The 14,403-nt window shown below is 41.2% G+C and overlaps 1 protein-coding gene across 7 annotated transcripts in view; it reads left to right on the top strand.

Annotated features, from left to right (window-relative positions):
* LOC103544231 (protein mono-ADP-ribosyltransferase PARP15) overlaps positions 1-10,227 on the top strand; it is a 55,671-nt gene extending 45,444 nt beyond the window's left edge. For 5 of the 7 annotated variants that reach the window (XM_070583766.1, XM_070583764.1, XM_070583769.1 and 2 more), the window contains 4 exons: positions 508-699; positions 4,617-4,750; positions 7,164-7,338; positions 7,647-10,227. In XM_070583766.1, the coding sequence (XP_070439867.1) occupies positions 508-699; positions 4,617-4,750; positions 7,164-7,338; positions 7,647-7,948 (803 nt within the window). In that variant the 3' untranslated portion in view covers positions 7,949-10,227. The remainder of the gene's footprint in view (positions 1-507; positions 700-4,616; positions 4,751-7,163; positions 7,339-7,646) is intronic. The other 2 variants (XM_070583768.1, XM_070583767.1) reach the window with 1 other exon arrangement.
* The last annotated feature ends 4,176 nt before the right edge of the window (positions 10,228-14,403 follow it).

Genomic DNA, 14,403 nt, shown 5'->3' with positions numbered 1-14,403 from the left:
AGGTTGTTCGAAAGGACTTATTAGTGGATTTGAGTTTATACTAGGAGATTTTGTGGCGGTCTCAAGGAAGTGGAGCTTTGCTCTGGATTGGCTACTTCCAGGAAGCAGACATAGTTCTATGACTGAGTATCTCATCCAGGAGAGAAAAGCTGTGGTTGGCAATAAAGCAGCTGTCACTCACAGTAGTCAAGATGGAGGAGGTTTGGCCATTTTTGTGGTTTGGAAAGTGTTCATGTTTTTGTCTGTGGTCAGACATGAGTATGCAGTGGTCTTGTTTTTGGCTTGCTTCATCCCAATCACAGCGTGGTTACGTTTGGTGATGTTCTGTGAAATTGTTTGTGTCAAGTTGGAGAGACCCCAGGCCCCAGCTGTGAGTGCCAGGGCAGTTCCTGGCTGTCAGAGGCTGCTTCCACTTTTTCAGCATCAAGAACCGCGTTTGCCAAATCTTGTCACATGAGCAACGCCAGCTGAAACTTCTTTCTGTGACTTCAAAAAATTTTTTTTCAGGAAATGGTGGAAAAAACCCTGTCATGGTTGCTGATGATATAATCAGTGCAGTTGCAGACTTCGCATGGAAACATTCCACTCCATCATTGAAAACAGTTAAAGTTGTCATCTTTCTAACTGATCTGCTAAAGGTATTCCACGACAGCATGAAAAAAAGAGCAGTCTCCACATCCATATTCTCCAAGACTGCATGTAAGATGTTCATCTTTAAAACCTCACGTGGTATCTCTGATATCACTTAGAAAGTGTTCAGATGTGAATGCTCGCTGTTTGTATCAGGTTCAGGGCTTTACAGACAACCTCCTATGATACGTGTGAAAAGTACAAGAACGATGGGACACAATCTCCTGTCAACTGATTCTTCTTCTGAGGGACAAAATCAGGCCTGGGAAACGGGAATAGCAAATGAACAGGAAGAGAATAGAGATGAGGAAGCAGAAAAAGGGGAATAGGCTTGAAAATCCTAGCCAATCATCTCATTATTGATTCTTGATTGGTACTGACTCTCAGTGCCCTTGCCTCGATGAACTAGCTGATCAGTGCTGGTTATTGATCAGCCACCTGTAGACCAGTTAGCCTGGGAATGGAGACAGATGCAAGAAGGGAGTGGCCAGAGTCCTCTGGTTGTAGCAAATTGCGAGCAGGCAGATGCCCAGGTGCTGTTCTGTAAGGTGTGTGCTTATGCATTGTGCTTAAGTGTCTGTGTCGACCTGCCCCTCTGACCTAGCTTTCCCCCATTTTGTGACTTCTGTATTGCTGTTAAAATAACTAGAAATGCAGCCTCCCCTGGCAATCACTGTTTTTGCCATTTTGAGCACTCACCCACGAGGCGCTGTGAGTTTTACTACTGATGAGGCACACCTGACGTCAGCAGCCTCCCCAAACTGAAATTGTTGCCTGCAGCTGCCAGCAGGAATTTCAGTTCTCTCTACACTTATTTCCCGACCACTGTTTTCCTCAGTGTAACGTAGCACATGTAAGAGCCACACACACACACGAAATAAATAAAAATAAAAATGATAGTTGCATCTGTTAAGGCTCTTGCAGTAGCAAGTAATAGAAAATCCAGTTTGAACTGGCTTACACAAAAATGGAATTCACTGACTCACATGACGATAAAGTCCATGCCTACTGACTTAAGGTACAGTTTTATCCAGGTACTCACATGGTATTATCTAGACCCTAACTTTCTTCATCTCTCACTCTCTTCTCAGCTGTGTTATCTTTTTCCTCAGGCTTCACATGGTGAAAGATGGCTGCTGGCAGCTTCAGGCCCATATCTTGGTTTGGTCAGGTCCCATAGGAAAGAGCATATTCAGTGGAGATATATATTTATCATCGGGAGAGTGATACCTAAGAACAGAAATGCTCCTATAAGGCCCAAGATTCCTTCTAACTGGACCAGCTAGATCATCACTGCTGCCAGGGAACCAGAATTACACTGACTGACCAAGCCGGAGTCACCATGCTCCACACTTGAGCTGGTGGGAATCAATGTCTGAAGCAAGGGGGAAGGGTTGTTCCCAGAAGAAATTCAGGATGCTAGTGCCAGGGGGAAAGGATGCAGGGCAGTTAAAAATAATTCATGCCTACTGTAGTCTCTAGAGATCCAAGAAATTAACCTATTTTTTCCCTTTGGTTTTGGAGAAGAAAATTTTTACTTAAATATAAGAGCAGTAAGTCATTATCAGTAAAGTAAAAAGTAAAGTCAAACTGGCTCATCCACTGGCTGCTTCCATCATGAATTTACATGCCTACAAAATTTAAAAACAAAACGGGACAGCTAAAGAGAGAAGCAAACAAAACAATGACGAAAATAAGCAGGCAAGTGGCCATATGGCACTTGAGGGAAAAATAACAACAATAAAACTGCCTTACGTGGTCCTTGTTATAGATAAGAAGAATAGTACACATAAATGTCAGGTGAAAGGAAGTTTGTTGGCAGACACAAACTGAATTTTAGTAATAATTTATCATACGGACTTCTTTAGAAGAGAACTTAAAGACAATAGCTTTAAGCTTCATTGGAGTAGATGATACACAATTAATTTTCCAATGTATGTTAAAGTTGTTCACTGATTCAGAGAGCATTTATTGAGCACCAGCTGTATATCGCACACTAGTGACACAGATTTGGGAGTCATGTAAGTAGGTGGGAGTTGAAGCCAGTGCGTGTGAATTGGACCATCCATGGAGAGAATGAAGGATGAAGAGGGTGAAGACTGAAGAGCCAGGGTTCTTGGTGTTTAATCCCACCTCCACGTGTGGAGAGGAGACGGAGGCCTGGCGCACAAGGGGAGGTCCGGGGGGGGGGGGGGGGCGGTGGGCGGCATTGATCCTGAACATCGGGAATGGAAGAGTAGAGTGACATCTATCTTTTAAAGGAGATTGATAGAAAAAGGGCTCAGGCAAGTGCCTGGCACGTGGTAAACACTTACGGAAAGACAGCTATCGTGTTATTTTCCAGGAAGCGCTGGGCTGCAAGTTAAGAGAACAAGATTCTGTTTCTTCCTTTGGTGGAGGCCTTCCTTGTAACATAGGATGTGCGAGTACTCAGCTTTCTGGGGAGTCGCTTTGCTCATCTCTAGGTTGTCTAGCCAGAGTCACCTTTTGTCCACAAGGCAGAATACATAACACAGTTTAGTGTGGCTTAAGGATGTGATTTAAGTCTTTCCTCTCAAGAAAATACCCTTGGCTTTACACTTTACTCCCTTTTTAAGTACAGATACCTCTGGAATGTAGAAAAGATCAAGCTTAATCTTTTTTTTTTAAAGAATAATAACTGTATATTTATGAAGGACTTGGTATTCCCTAAAGTGCTTCCATGCCCTTTATTATATTTTAAATTTGTAACGATCCCATGAGTCGGTAAATAGAGCAGATCTTGTCATTTCCACTGTATAGATGAGAAAATGAAGACTCACGCAAAGTGGTGTCGCTTGTTCCATGCCACATGGCTGGTCCCAGGTTGAAGCAGACCAGGTCTTCTGATTCCGAGTCCTGGTAGTTTCTGCTCTGCAACCTCATGGCATGGAAGGAAGAGGGGGCCCGAAGAAACACTTCACTTGCTTACTTCCCAGCCTTGCCTGTTGCAATCAGAGAAAAGAAAGTAGCAGGTCAAGAGGACGCTAAGGCCTAGGACTAGAAATGATTAGGCCAAAAGATCTGAAAGGGGTGCACAGTGGGGGAAAGGAAAGATCTTAATTTGCAGAAACTACACACCATATTGGTGGGAAACTTCTCCAGAAAATCTCTTTTAGAAGGGAATTTGAAAAAGGCTTCTAGACTAGGGTTAGATACTTCCCTTGGTCACCAGAATTTCATTCCCTGGGTGGACCTGCTAGACAAGAAGGGAGTGACCTGGACCCGCCTCCAGGGCCTGGTATACCTTTGACTAAAAGTGAGTAAATTGTGGCTTTGTTTGTACGGAGAAATCCTCTGGTTTATACCTGTGGTGTTGTGCCATTTTGTGGCATTTCTTCTCTGTCCATATTTCTGCTAGGCATGCCATCTCAGCAAGTTGATGTGTAGCCTCAATGGGTTAGAAGTTTCTGGAAGCCATTGGAAAGCAAAGGAAAACTTTGAGCTTCATCACTTTATATGAAAGCATTCACTTGACACTTCCACTATTTTCTTTACATAGTGTTTTCTTAGCGTAGAAGATGGGATACAGATCAATGTGCTTTAAATATCTTTAACAGGGTCATCATGTTTCAAAGGAAAAATAATAAAGAATCACACTAAATAAAACTGATAGAGGTGAAAACATCAATAAATTGGCTTTCATGTTTCATATCAGTTTCTTATGGAATTAATTCCATAGAATTTTCTGAGAAAATTATAATTTCAAGCTATAGTGACTCTAAGTTTATCTAAAAATTTTAGCTAAATCGTAGGTAAACATGTCATATTAGTGTCAGAACCGTTTGAATCATCTGTGTTACCAAATTGAGGATAATAAAAGAAGCAACTGTGAAATGTGTAGCTTTTTTTTTTTTTTTTCAAAGACCAGGATTAGATGAATGAGAAACAAGAACATAGGAAGTGCCCTGATTTTCAGACATCCCTGGAAAGGGATGCTGTGTTTTCACCAAATGCTGACTTTCTAGATAATATTCCTGAACAATGGACTGACATGAATCAGCAGCCATACCGTGTGGTCAAGCTACAACCCGGACAGTCAGAATATGACACCGTGAAGGACAAGTTCTGTGAGACTTGTCTTTCCCACGAAATAGAGAAGGTAATATTACATTAAAGAATTACTTCTTTTAAATATTGGAGAACCAATGTGAAAGCCATGTTTTTCCTAACACTCCTCCTTCCTTTATACCTTACTGTATTAATTTTAATTCGACTCACTCAATCTCCATGGACCTCAAATCTTATTGTTCATTCATGAGCAGTAATGAAGGAGATTCCCAAAAGTCACATGTATATATTTGGATACGTACAATTCACAAACCCACTCAAACTGGCTTAACAAGAAGAAATGTATCAGAAATTAATGGAAAGTCCAGAAGGAGGATGGTCTTTGAAGGAGTTTGATCCAGTGGCTCAATGATGTCATGGATCCAGTTCCTCTGGCTTTGCAGTCCTCGGTATCAGCTTCATCTGAAGACTGGACACTCCTTGTGATTATAGGATGGCTGTTGGTGGCCATCAGGGGTTTCTGTTTCCCCCATTCACATCCCACAGATGAGAAACTGTGTCCTATTCCGTAACCACTGGACAGGAGTCTCAGGCTCTGTGTTGAGTGGACCACTCCAACCAGCCTGTGTCAGGGGAATGCCATATGCCATTGGCTTGGAGCTGAGCTATTGGATCACATGATTGTGTGCTGCCATCATGAGAGTACCCTGATTGGTTTAACCCAATTAGACTCCACCCTAGAACTATAAGTGGGTGTTGCTGCACAGTAGGGATGAAGTGGAAGGGATGTTCAGAGATTCCTATGATGTCCACTATGCTACATAAAAATATTAGCCAGTAAAGTATGAGAGTTTTTAGAAGGTCATTATCACACCACGTATATCAGAGTGGGGTGTGGCAAGCTAGTGATTTAAAATCTAGCTGCTGCTTCCGTAAAACTGTGAACTTAACTACATTATGGCACTTATGAAATAGTGCTTTGGTAAGCTTTCGCATGCCTGACTCCCCCATTAGACAGTGGGCTTAAGGTAGGAGTCGCATCTTACTCATCTCTGCATTCCCAGAACTTAGCAAAGTGCCTAGCATGTCGTAGGACAGAAAGGACTTAATTGAATGAATGAACTTACTTCCTCAGAAAGAAGGAGAATCAGAAGAGAGAGACTCCTGCAGAAAGGACAGAATTTAAAGGAGAGATGCTTCGTGATGTTAAAAGCTGTTGAGAGTACAAGAACCTCACTTCAATTGTGTTTACCCCACATCTGCAACTTTCTTGGCTCTTGTCCTTCTGTCATACCCATTTTGAAACACCTTAACTTTGGATTTATTCCATAACCTACCTTCTCTCCTACTGCTCCTAGATAAAATCATTATAATTCACGGTGCCTAACAGCTGGACCCTCCAGGTGCCAGGAATCCTTCCTTGCTTCCTCGGGTCTATTTCCTCATGCATTCTCCATTCCAAACTGTCATCACTCTCCTTGAGGCCTCCATGGCTCTCAGTAAAATAACTTCCCCTCCTGCTTTTATTACTTGGTCTCTCCTCAACATCTGCTACAGGTATCCGCTCCATTCTTCTTGAAACTCTCTTCTTCCTTTGTTCCATAACATCATTTCCTCAGAGTTCCTCCTCCCTGTCTAGACATAGATGATCTGGATCTCTCTCTTAGGCCCTCATAGTCTGTGTGTGTTCTCCTAACCCATCTCTTATCTCTCTGAGGGGTAGTGATTTGTTTTCTTGCCTTTCTCCTCCATTAAACTAAAAGTTTCTTGAGGGCAGAGACCCAACACAGGGCTTGATTCATAGTAGATGTTCAATAGGTGATTATTGAATGTATGTTAAATTCATTTTCTAGAAGGAAGAAGAACCCATAGAGAATCATATTTTGAAAAAAAGTTAAAGACAGAGTTTTAAGGAAGGGGTGGTTCATGGTTTGAAGTGCTATTGAGGGTCTAGAAAGAAATAGTCATTAGATTAGGCAATTATGAGGTGACTTATGACCATAATTGGAGCAATGCAGAAAAAACTGTTACTGGGAAGAAGACACGTGGAATAGATTTGGAGATCCGAACGAGTTGAGGAAATCATTATTGAATGATCACAAATTTTTGAGTAGAAATTTGAATGTCAGTGAATCTCCAGGAATTCCAGGGAACATGTATAGGTAAACATTTTTGTATAAATTATAAGTTCTCTTATGTAAAATAGGTAGTAATAAACACTATTACAAAGTATAGATACTAATAGATACTTTTAGCCTTTCCTTTTTCTAAAGGCACAAAGGTACGTACTCTCTGAATTTGCTGTTTATTTGCATTTCTTACCCTTTTCTTTCACCTCTCCACCTTCCTACATCCCCAGCCACCCCCTCCTTCTCATCCTCCCCTCCTCACTCTTGTCTCTCTTCTCCTCCTCCTCCATATTGCTTCTTTTAAAATCCACAAAAAACACTATGTACTGAGCTCTAAGGTCATTTCCAAAATGTTTTGCCTTTTGTGATTTACAGATTGAGAGGATACAGAATGTATTTCTCTGGGAGAGCTACCAGGTAAAGAAAAACCACATGGACACCAAGAATGGCCATACCAATAACGAGAGACAACTCTTCCACGGCACAGATGCAGACACAGTGCCGTACATCAATCAGCACGGCTTTAATCGCAGTTATGCTGGGAAGAACGGTAAGGAAGCGAGTAATCTGGCTGATCAGAACGAGGCAAACAGTAGTTCTAGTCTTGACTATTCAAACCCAAGCAGTGCAGAACCGTAGATGGTGCCATATTGTCCTCGTCAGGATGAGCTCACAGGATGTTCCACTGAAAGGGGACTGGCCACCTTCTGGACAGATGGAGTGAATTCCAGAAATGATGAAAAGTGGCTTTGGTGGGCAAGAACTTCATTTTTTAGAAATCCCTGTTTGGTATGGGCGTGGCTCTACATACCGTGATGATTCTATGTTCTTAGGAAGCTTTTGTCTTTCTCTTTACAGCTACAGTCTTTGGAAAAGGAACGTATTTCGCTGTTGATGCCAGTTATTCTGCTAACGATGCATACTCCAGAGCAGACAGCAGTGGGAGAAAGCATATTTACGTTGTGCGAGTACTTACAGGAGTCTACACAGTTGGACACGCAGCAATAAAAAGCCCTCCACCAAAGAACCCTGACAACCCTACGGATCTGTTTGACTCTGTCACAGATGATACACGGCATCCAAAGCTATTTGTGGTATTCTCTGATCATCAAGCTTACCCAGAATATCTCATAACTTTCAGAAAAAAAAATGTTTCTTAAAAAACAAAGAGATGATTTAGTCCTCGATTTATAAGAAGAATTTATAGATAAATCATAATTCTTAAAAAGTAAAATAATTTTTCTAAAAGAATTTTTTTGAAAAAAGAACATAGATTTTTTTGTCATTGCCTTTAACTTGTTTACATAAATAAAAATCTCCTTGTTAAGTGCTGAAATACTTAGAAGAGCCTTTTTAAAATGCTCTGTTGCTATTTGTAGCATACTTCTCCTCTGAGCCTATTGATGGGTGGAGGTTGACAAACGTAAAGAACACAATTAGAGCTACAGTTATCCACAGACACCCAGTCTACAGAAGAACAAAGAGCACATTGCTTTTTTCTATTGAAAAAGAAATTAGATGGGTCATTTTAAAGCCAAGATATTATTGTTAATTGGAACATACTGGAACATATTAAGACATCAAACTGTGTTGAGTTAACCATATTTCTGAGAGAATAGGTTACTATGTGCATCTGTAACAGCTTGGAATTTTGCCTTCTTAAGAAACACTTATTAGTAACAGCTCAGCTAGAATGGACTGAATCAAAGGATAGTACCTCAAATCTGTTGTGGAACAAATCAGGTAAAAACGTGTTGTATTGGGGCTGGCCCCATGGCTTAGTGGTTGAGTTCAGCGCATTCCACTTTGGCAGCCTGGGTTGGTGGGTTCGGATCCCAGGTGTGGACCTACACCACTCATCAGCCATGCGGTGGTGGCGACCCACATATAAAGTAGAGGAAGATTGGCACAGATGTTAGCTTGGGGGACAAATCTTCCTCAAGCAAAAAGTGAGGAGGATTGGCAGCAGATGTTAGCTCAGGGCTAATCTTCCTCAGCAAAAAAAAAAAAAAAAAAAAAAAAAGAGGAAGAAGAAGAAAGAAAGAAAAGAATGTGTTGCATTGCTATCTAATGCTACATAAAAAATTACCACAAAACTTAAAGGCGTTGTGGGTAAGGAATTCAGGCCCAGCTTAGCTGAGTCATTCTGACTTAAGGTCTCTCATAAAATTGCAGTCAAGATGTTGGCAGGGGATGCAGTCATCCAAAGGCTTGAATGGGGCTGGAGGATCTTCTTCCAAGATGAATCACTCAAGTAGCTGGCAAGTTTTTGCTGGTTGTTGGCAGGAGTCCTCAGTTCCTCTCCATGTGGGCCTTTCCACAGGCTGCTTGAGTGTCTTCATGACATGGCAGCTGGCTTACTCCACAGTGAGCAATTCAGGAGAAAGAGAAGATGTCTTTTATGATCTAGCCTCTGAAGTCAGACTCCATCTTTTCCGCAATATCCTATTGGTTACGTGGATAAGCTTACTCAATGTGGGAGGGAATTATGACAAAGGCATGGATACCAGTAAGCAAGGACCATTGGGAACCATCTTGGAGGCCATGTGAATGAGTGAATGAATGATGAATTGAAGAAATGTTAGCAGCAAAAAGGAAGCTACAGGTCATGTAGTCCCACTGTCCCCTCTCCCTTCTTCTCCTACCTTCCCCCACTCCCACGGCAAAGAGCCCTCTAGCCTCTGCTTGACCGCTTCCCACACTCAACATCTTGAGGGAACCTATTCCACTGTGGGACAGCTGTAATTATTGGAAAACTCTTGTGTAAACTCTTGGGTTTCCCTGAGTTGAAATCTGTTTTTCTATGTCTATTACCTGCTGATGACTGTCCTACCTTCTGGAGGACACAGATCATCTCTTTTACAGATGGTGGCCCTGCAGATTCATCCCTTCCCTCTATTATATTAGTCAGGTAAATTGTTTAACTATTTAGCAGCTTATTTATCCTGAAGCATCACTGTTCAAGAGTTGCAGACATTGAAGAAGTGTTTACATTCTCATAAAGCACATGCATGGTAAAAAGAGTATAGAAAAGTATACGGGAAATAACCCTCTCTCACCTGACTCCATCACCCGTGATTGGAACACTCAGAGGAAACCACTGCCAATGTTCTTATGTACTCCCTTCTAGATTCTTCTCCATCTACCTTCAGCAAAGTCAAAATCACAATTTATTCAATTACTAACTATACAATATTTTATCTACCATTTTTCATTTAACATTACAAGTATTCCCCTCATGTTATTAATTTTTTCCATAAACATAATCTTAATGGCTGAGTTATTCTGCTGTATGTTGTCCTCTTTTTGTGTGTATAGAATAACGAAGTTTTAAAAAATGTCATCATCTTTATTCATAGTTTAATAATCCAAGTTTTCTTTTGTAAAGTATCTGTATCAATTTCCCCACTAAATATGTCATTAAATACCTTATACCTCATTTTAATGGTTGCATAGTATTTCATTGTATGTTTCTACATCCATGTCGTGTCAAAATAGGGTGCCTATACTTCTAGGTAAATATATGGTTAGACTATGAGATGCAAAGTCCATAAACCAGCTTCAAGAAGACACTGCTCCCTAAACCTCTTGAGGGAAATATAGTCCTGGAGAACAAGGCAAAGTTAACTAATGCTCTGTTACTACCTGCGCCTTGGCTTCTAACTGCAGTGCAGAATTCCAGAGAACCAGGCTGGAACATGAAAGGACTCCTTTGACTTAGGTTAGGTGGGCTCTTACTTGCGATGTAAACTGCCATCTTCTGTCGCCTCTGAGGCTGTTACTCAAGGGCTCCCCAATTTATTTTGCTGTACTCCCACTTCAGTAGTAAGACACAGAAGTCTTGAGTATAATACACTTGAGTTATTAAAGTTGTGATGGTTTCTTGAGGAACAAAATCTATAATTACAGTTATTATAAATTCTGCCTTCCGTCAGTCTGAAGCTAAACCATGTTTTTCCATCTTGTAAGTCCATCTCCTTCCCAGCTGACTTGGCATTCTCTATCCATATGACTAGAATGATCTCTACTTCTCTCCTAAGAACCCACTGTTTCAAATTATTCAAAATTAAAAGTCCTTCTCAAACTTGATTAATTACTGAAGAAATGGATTTCTTCTCTATGGGTTTTTGAACGCTTCAGAGTTCAGGCCGATGATACCTGACTGATCTGAGGCCAGAGACTGTGAGCTACAATCCTGGACTGGTGGCCTGCTTTCGCAGAGGGCTTTGTTATCTCATATCTCTTTTCTCCTCTTGTCACGAATACTGGCTCAGCACAAGGTTGACGTAAGGGAAACCATATTGTAGAAAGGAAACCATATTGTAACTTTGAATGACCTCTGATTAGCTAACCCAGCTGCAGTAAGTCCATAACTTTATTCTTGTGAGTTCCTTAGGAATGTGATGTCCCCCAGGCAGAGAGCCTATGCTGATAGCCATCATCTATGATCAGTATATAGGGCGTTGCTCCGGTCTCTCATGCATATCCAGTAAAACAAAAAATTATTAGGAACAGAAACTAGGACCAGATGTCCGCCCCACCTGAAGACCAGATATCTGCCCCACCCAGAGACAAGATACCTCTCCCACCAGGAGACCAGCCTCCTATATAACTGCCCTGTAGTCTTTCTTCTGTAAGATGGTCCTTTCAGACATTAGTCGGCCATAGTCCCCCTTGCTAGCAAGCTTTAATAAAACCCTTGGTCTCCTACCACCTTGCCTCTCAAATATTGGCATGTCTTGCAGGAGGCAGACAACCCTCCTTTGAGTGGTAACATTACTTCTCCTTCTTATTCCTTTTTACCCCTCCAATCCTTTCCCTCACTTGTGGAAGAATGAAGACACATATGCTGCTTGGATCAATCAGAGGAAACTTTCTTTTTCCCTGCATCTATAGTAGAGAGCCAGTCAAATTCCATGTAGTATAAATGGTGATGAGTTAATTGAACACAAGGTTTGTGAATTCATTTGCAGGTTGGCGAGTGAATTATCACAAGGCTGGTAAGATCATTTACAGCTAATATGAACAAATTCAACTTCTGCTAAACACTTTATTAGAACAAACCCAGCTTCCTATGGTAAACGTGTTTTAGAGTAAACATGCTTTACAAGCTTAATTGATTAAATTATTACAGTTACAAGATGTTGAGGAAAACTCGCTCTTCTTGTGTGTTTCTCCCTTACTCTCACACTACTACCACACTCACAACACCTGTGATACCAGGTGTGTGGGTTTTCCCACACACTATGCAATTCTCTGCAACATCAGCTGGGTGTCGCACAATTTAACTCAATTCTGAAACTACCTACCTGGAGATCCCACAGTTTAAAAGCTCAGTTCCACAAGACTCCCCCCAACCCACCCACCCCCACACTTCAGATGCCAATCACAAGTCCCAGATCATCATCTGTGCTTCTGACAAACCAGCTATAAACCTGGGTTCCCGTGACTCCCTTCCTTGGGTTTGAAATTTGCTAGAACGACTCACAGAACTCAGGGAAACATTTGTGTTTACTAGTTTATTATGAAAGGTGTGATAAACGGCACACGTGAACAGCCAGATGGAAGAGTTACATAGGGCAAGGTGATGTGGATCAAGGCTGCCCCAGGGAGAGGAGCCCAAGGTGTCCTGGCCTACATGCTGATCTATATCATCCTCCGGGAAGCATAGGACGTTCCGACCTGATTAGACCCGATCCGTATCCAAAAGTATATGACCATCCGCTAAACAGACCCCACCTGCACTGATACCACTTCAACAAATTGTTTGCATGATCCATCCTTTGTCTTGTAAACAAATATCTCACATACCTATGCCTTAGAAATTTAGCCCTACCCTCAACACATTGCAGCTCTTCACTAGCCATGGTCCTGTCCCCGTCTATTCTCTGAATAAAGGAGCAATACTACCAGTCCTGGAGAGTCCAAGAAATCTTTCTTTCAATTCCTCAGCTCACTGAGCCTGCATCACTTGTACACCTTAAACTTACACAATGTTTTGTGTGAATTGTATCTTAATTTAAAAAAAGATTTTTTGGTTTTAAAATATAAGAAGTTAAAACGAAAATTTTTAAGGCAAAATGAACCTGTTTCCAAGAGAGGTGGATTAGCTAGTGACAGACCAGTGCTCACACCTAAAACAACCAGAGAATCAAAACAAAACAGAGAAATCATCTACCGTTATCACCACATAACAATGTTTTGGTCAATGATGTATCACCAGTTAGTTACCCCAAGGAACTCAAGGGTGGGTTTGGATATTTTAACTGTTTTTCCAAATTATTCTTTTTCCTTTTGTTATGTTTAGGAAATGCAATCACCAACCTCTGTGAACCAGACTGAGCCCCACCACAAGAGCCATGCCTATGACCTTTGACTTATTTTTAATGCTAAGATCTCTCCAGGAGGAGCTAAGGCCTTATTACCATCATCTGCAGTGTGTGTGGAAGCACGTTTTCCAACTGAGCCTGCACAAGCGAATACCCACCTCTCCCTTTTGCATATTCATTCCCCATCCAAAATAAAAGGTCTCTGCTTCCCTTTGTTTGGGGACGCCATGACTCTGGAAATGATTCCTCATGGTCTCCTACTTGCCACAAATATACTTTACTTTGTGAGACATCTACCTCTTGTGGTGAGTCTGCTTTAACTTGCCGGGAGGGAACCCACTTTGGTTTCAGTAACAGACGGACCATATATCTGAGATGGTCCTATAAGATTATAATGGAGCTGAAAAGTTCCTATCGCCTAGTGAAGCTGTAGCCATCCTAACATTGTAGCACATATGTTACTCATGTGTTTGTGGTGATGCTGCTGTAAACAAACCTACTGAGCTGCCAGTCATATGAAAGTACAGCACATACGATTATGTACAGTATGTAGTACTTGATGGGGATAATAAACGACTATGTTATTGGTTTATGTATTTACTATGTCATACTTTTCATTGCTATTTAATTCTTTCTACTTATAAAAGAGAGTTTACTGTAAAACAGTATGCCATGTTATGCCAGCAGCAGCCTCATACATCTTGTGTTGACCACGTCCCTTCATTACATGATTTTCTCTGGTGCTTGATTTAATCTCATGTTGTTTTGTTCATCATGGCCCCTAAGCATACAAAATCCACTGCTAATGTTGCCAGTAAAAGGCCACCTTGCGTTACTGACATGGAAACAAAATTAAAAGTCATTAAGGACTATGAAGGTGGAAAATTGTTGATTGTTATTGCTCACCAGTCAGGCATGTCTCATTTCACCATGGCTATGATCTTGAAGGACAAGAGCAAAGTGGAAGAAGTTGTTAAAGGACGCACTTCATTGAAGGCAACAATGTTAACAAAAATTTGAGAAAGGCCTATATCAGATATGGAGAAGCTTCTAACAATCTGGATTGAAGACGAGACACAGAAACGTATACCCCTCAGCACCATGACAATCATGGCCAAAGCAAAAGGTTTGTTTGTGAAGTCGCAAGACAAAGCTGGACCCAACTATGATGCTGAATTTTCTGCTACCTCTGGGTCGTTTAAATGATTCAAGGATCATTATTCATTACATATTGTAAAAGTGAGTGGTGATGATGCCCTGATATCAGTTCCCTACATTAAACCCAG

The sequence above is a fragment of the Equus przewalskii genome, chromosome 18, assembly GCF_037783145.1.
Source record: "Equus przewalskii isolate Varuska chromosome 18, EquPr2, whole genome shotgun sequence".
NCBI lineage: Eukaryota > Metazoa > Chordata > Mammalia > Perissodactyla > Equidae > Equus > Equus przewalskii.
Note: the sequence above shows the minus strand (reverse complement) of the source record. Positions and strands in the feature narration are given on the sequence as shown.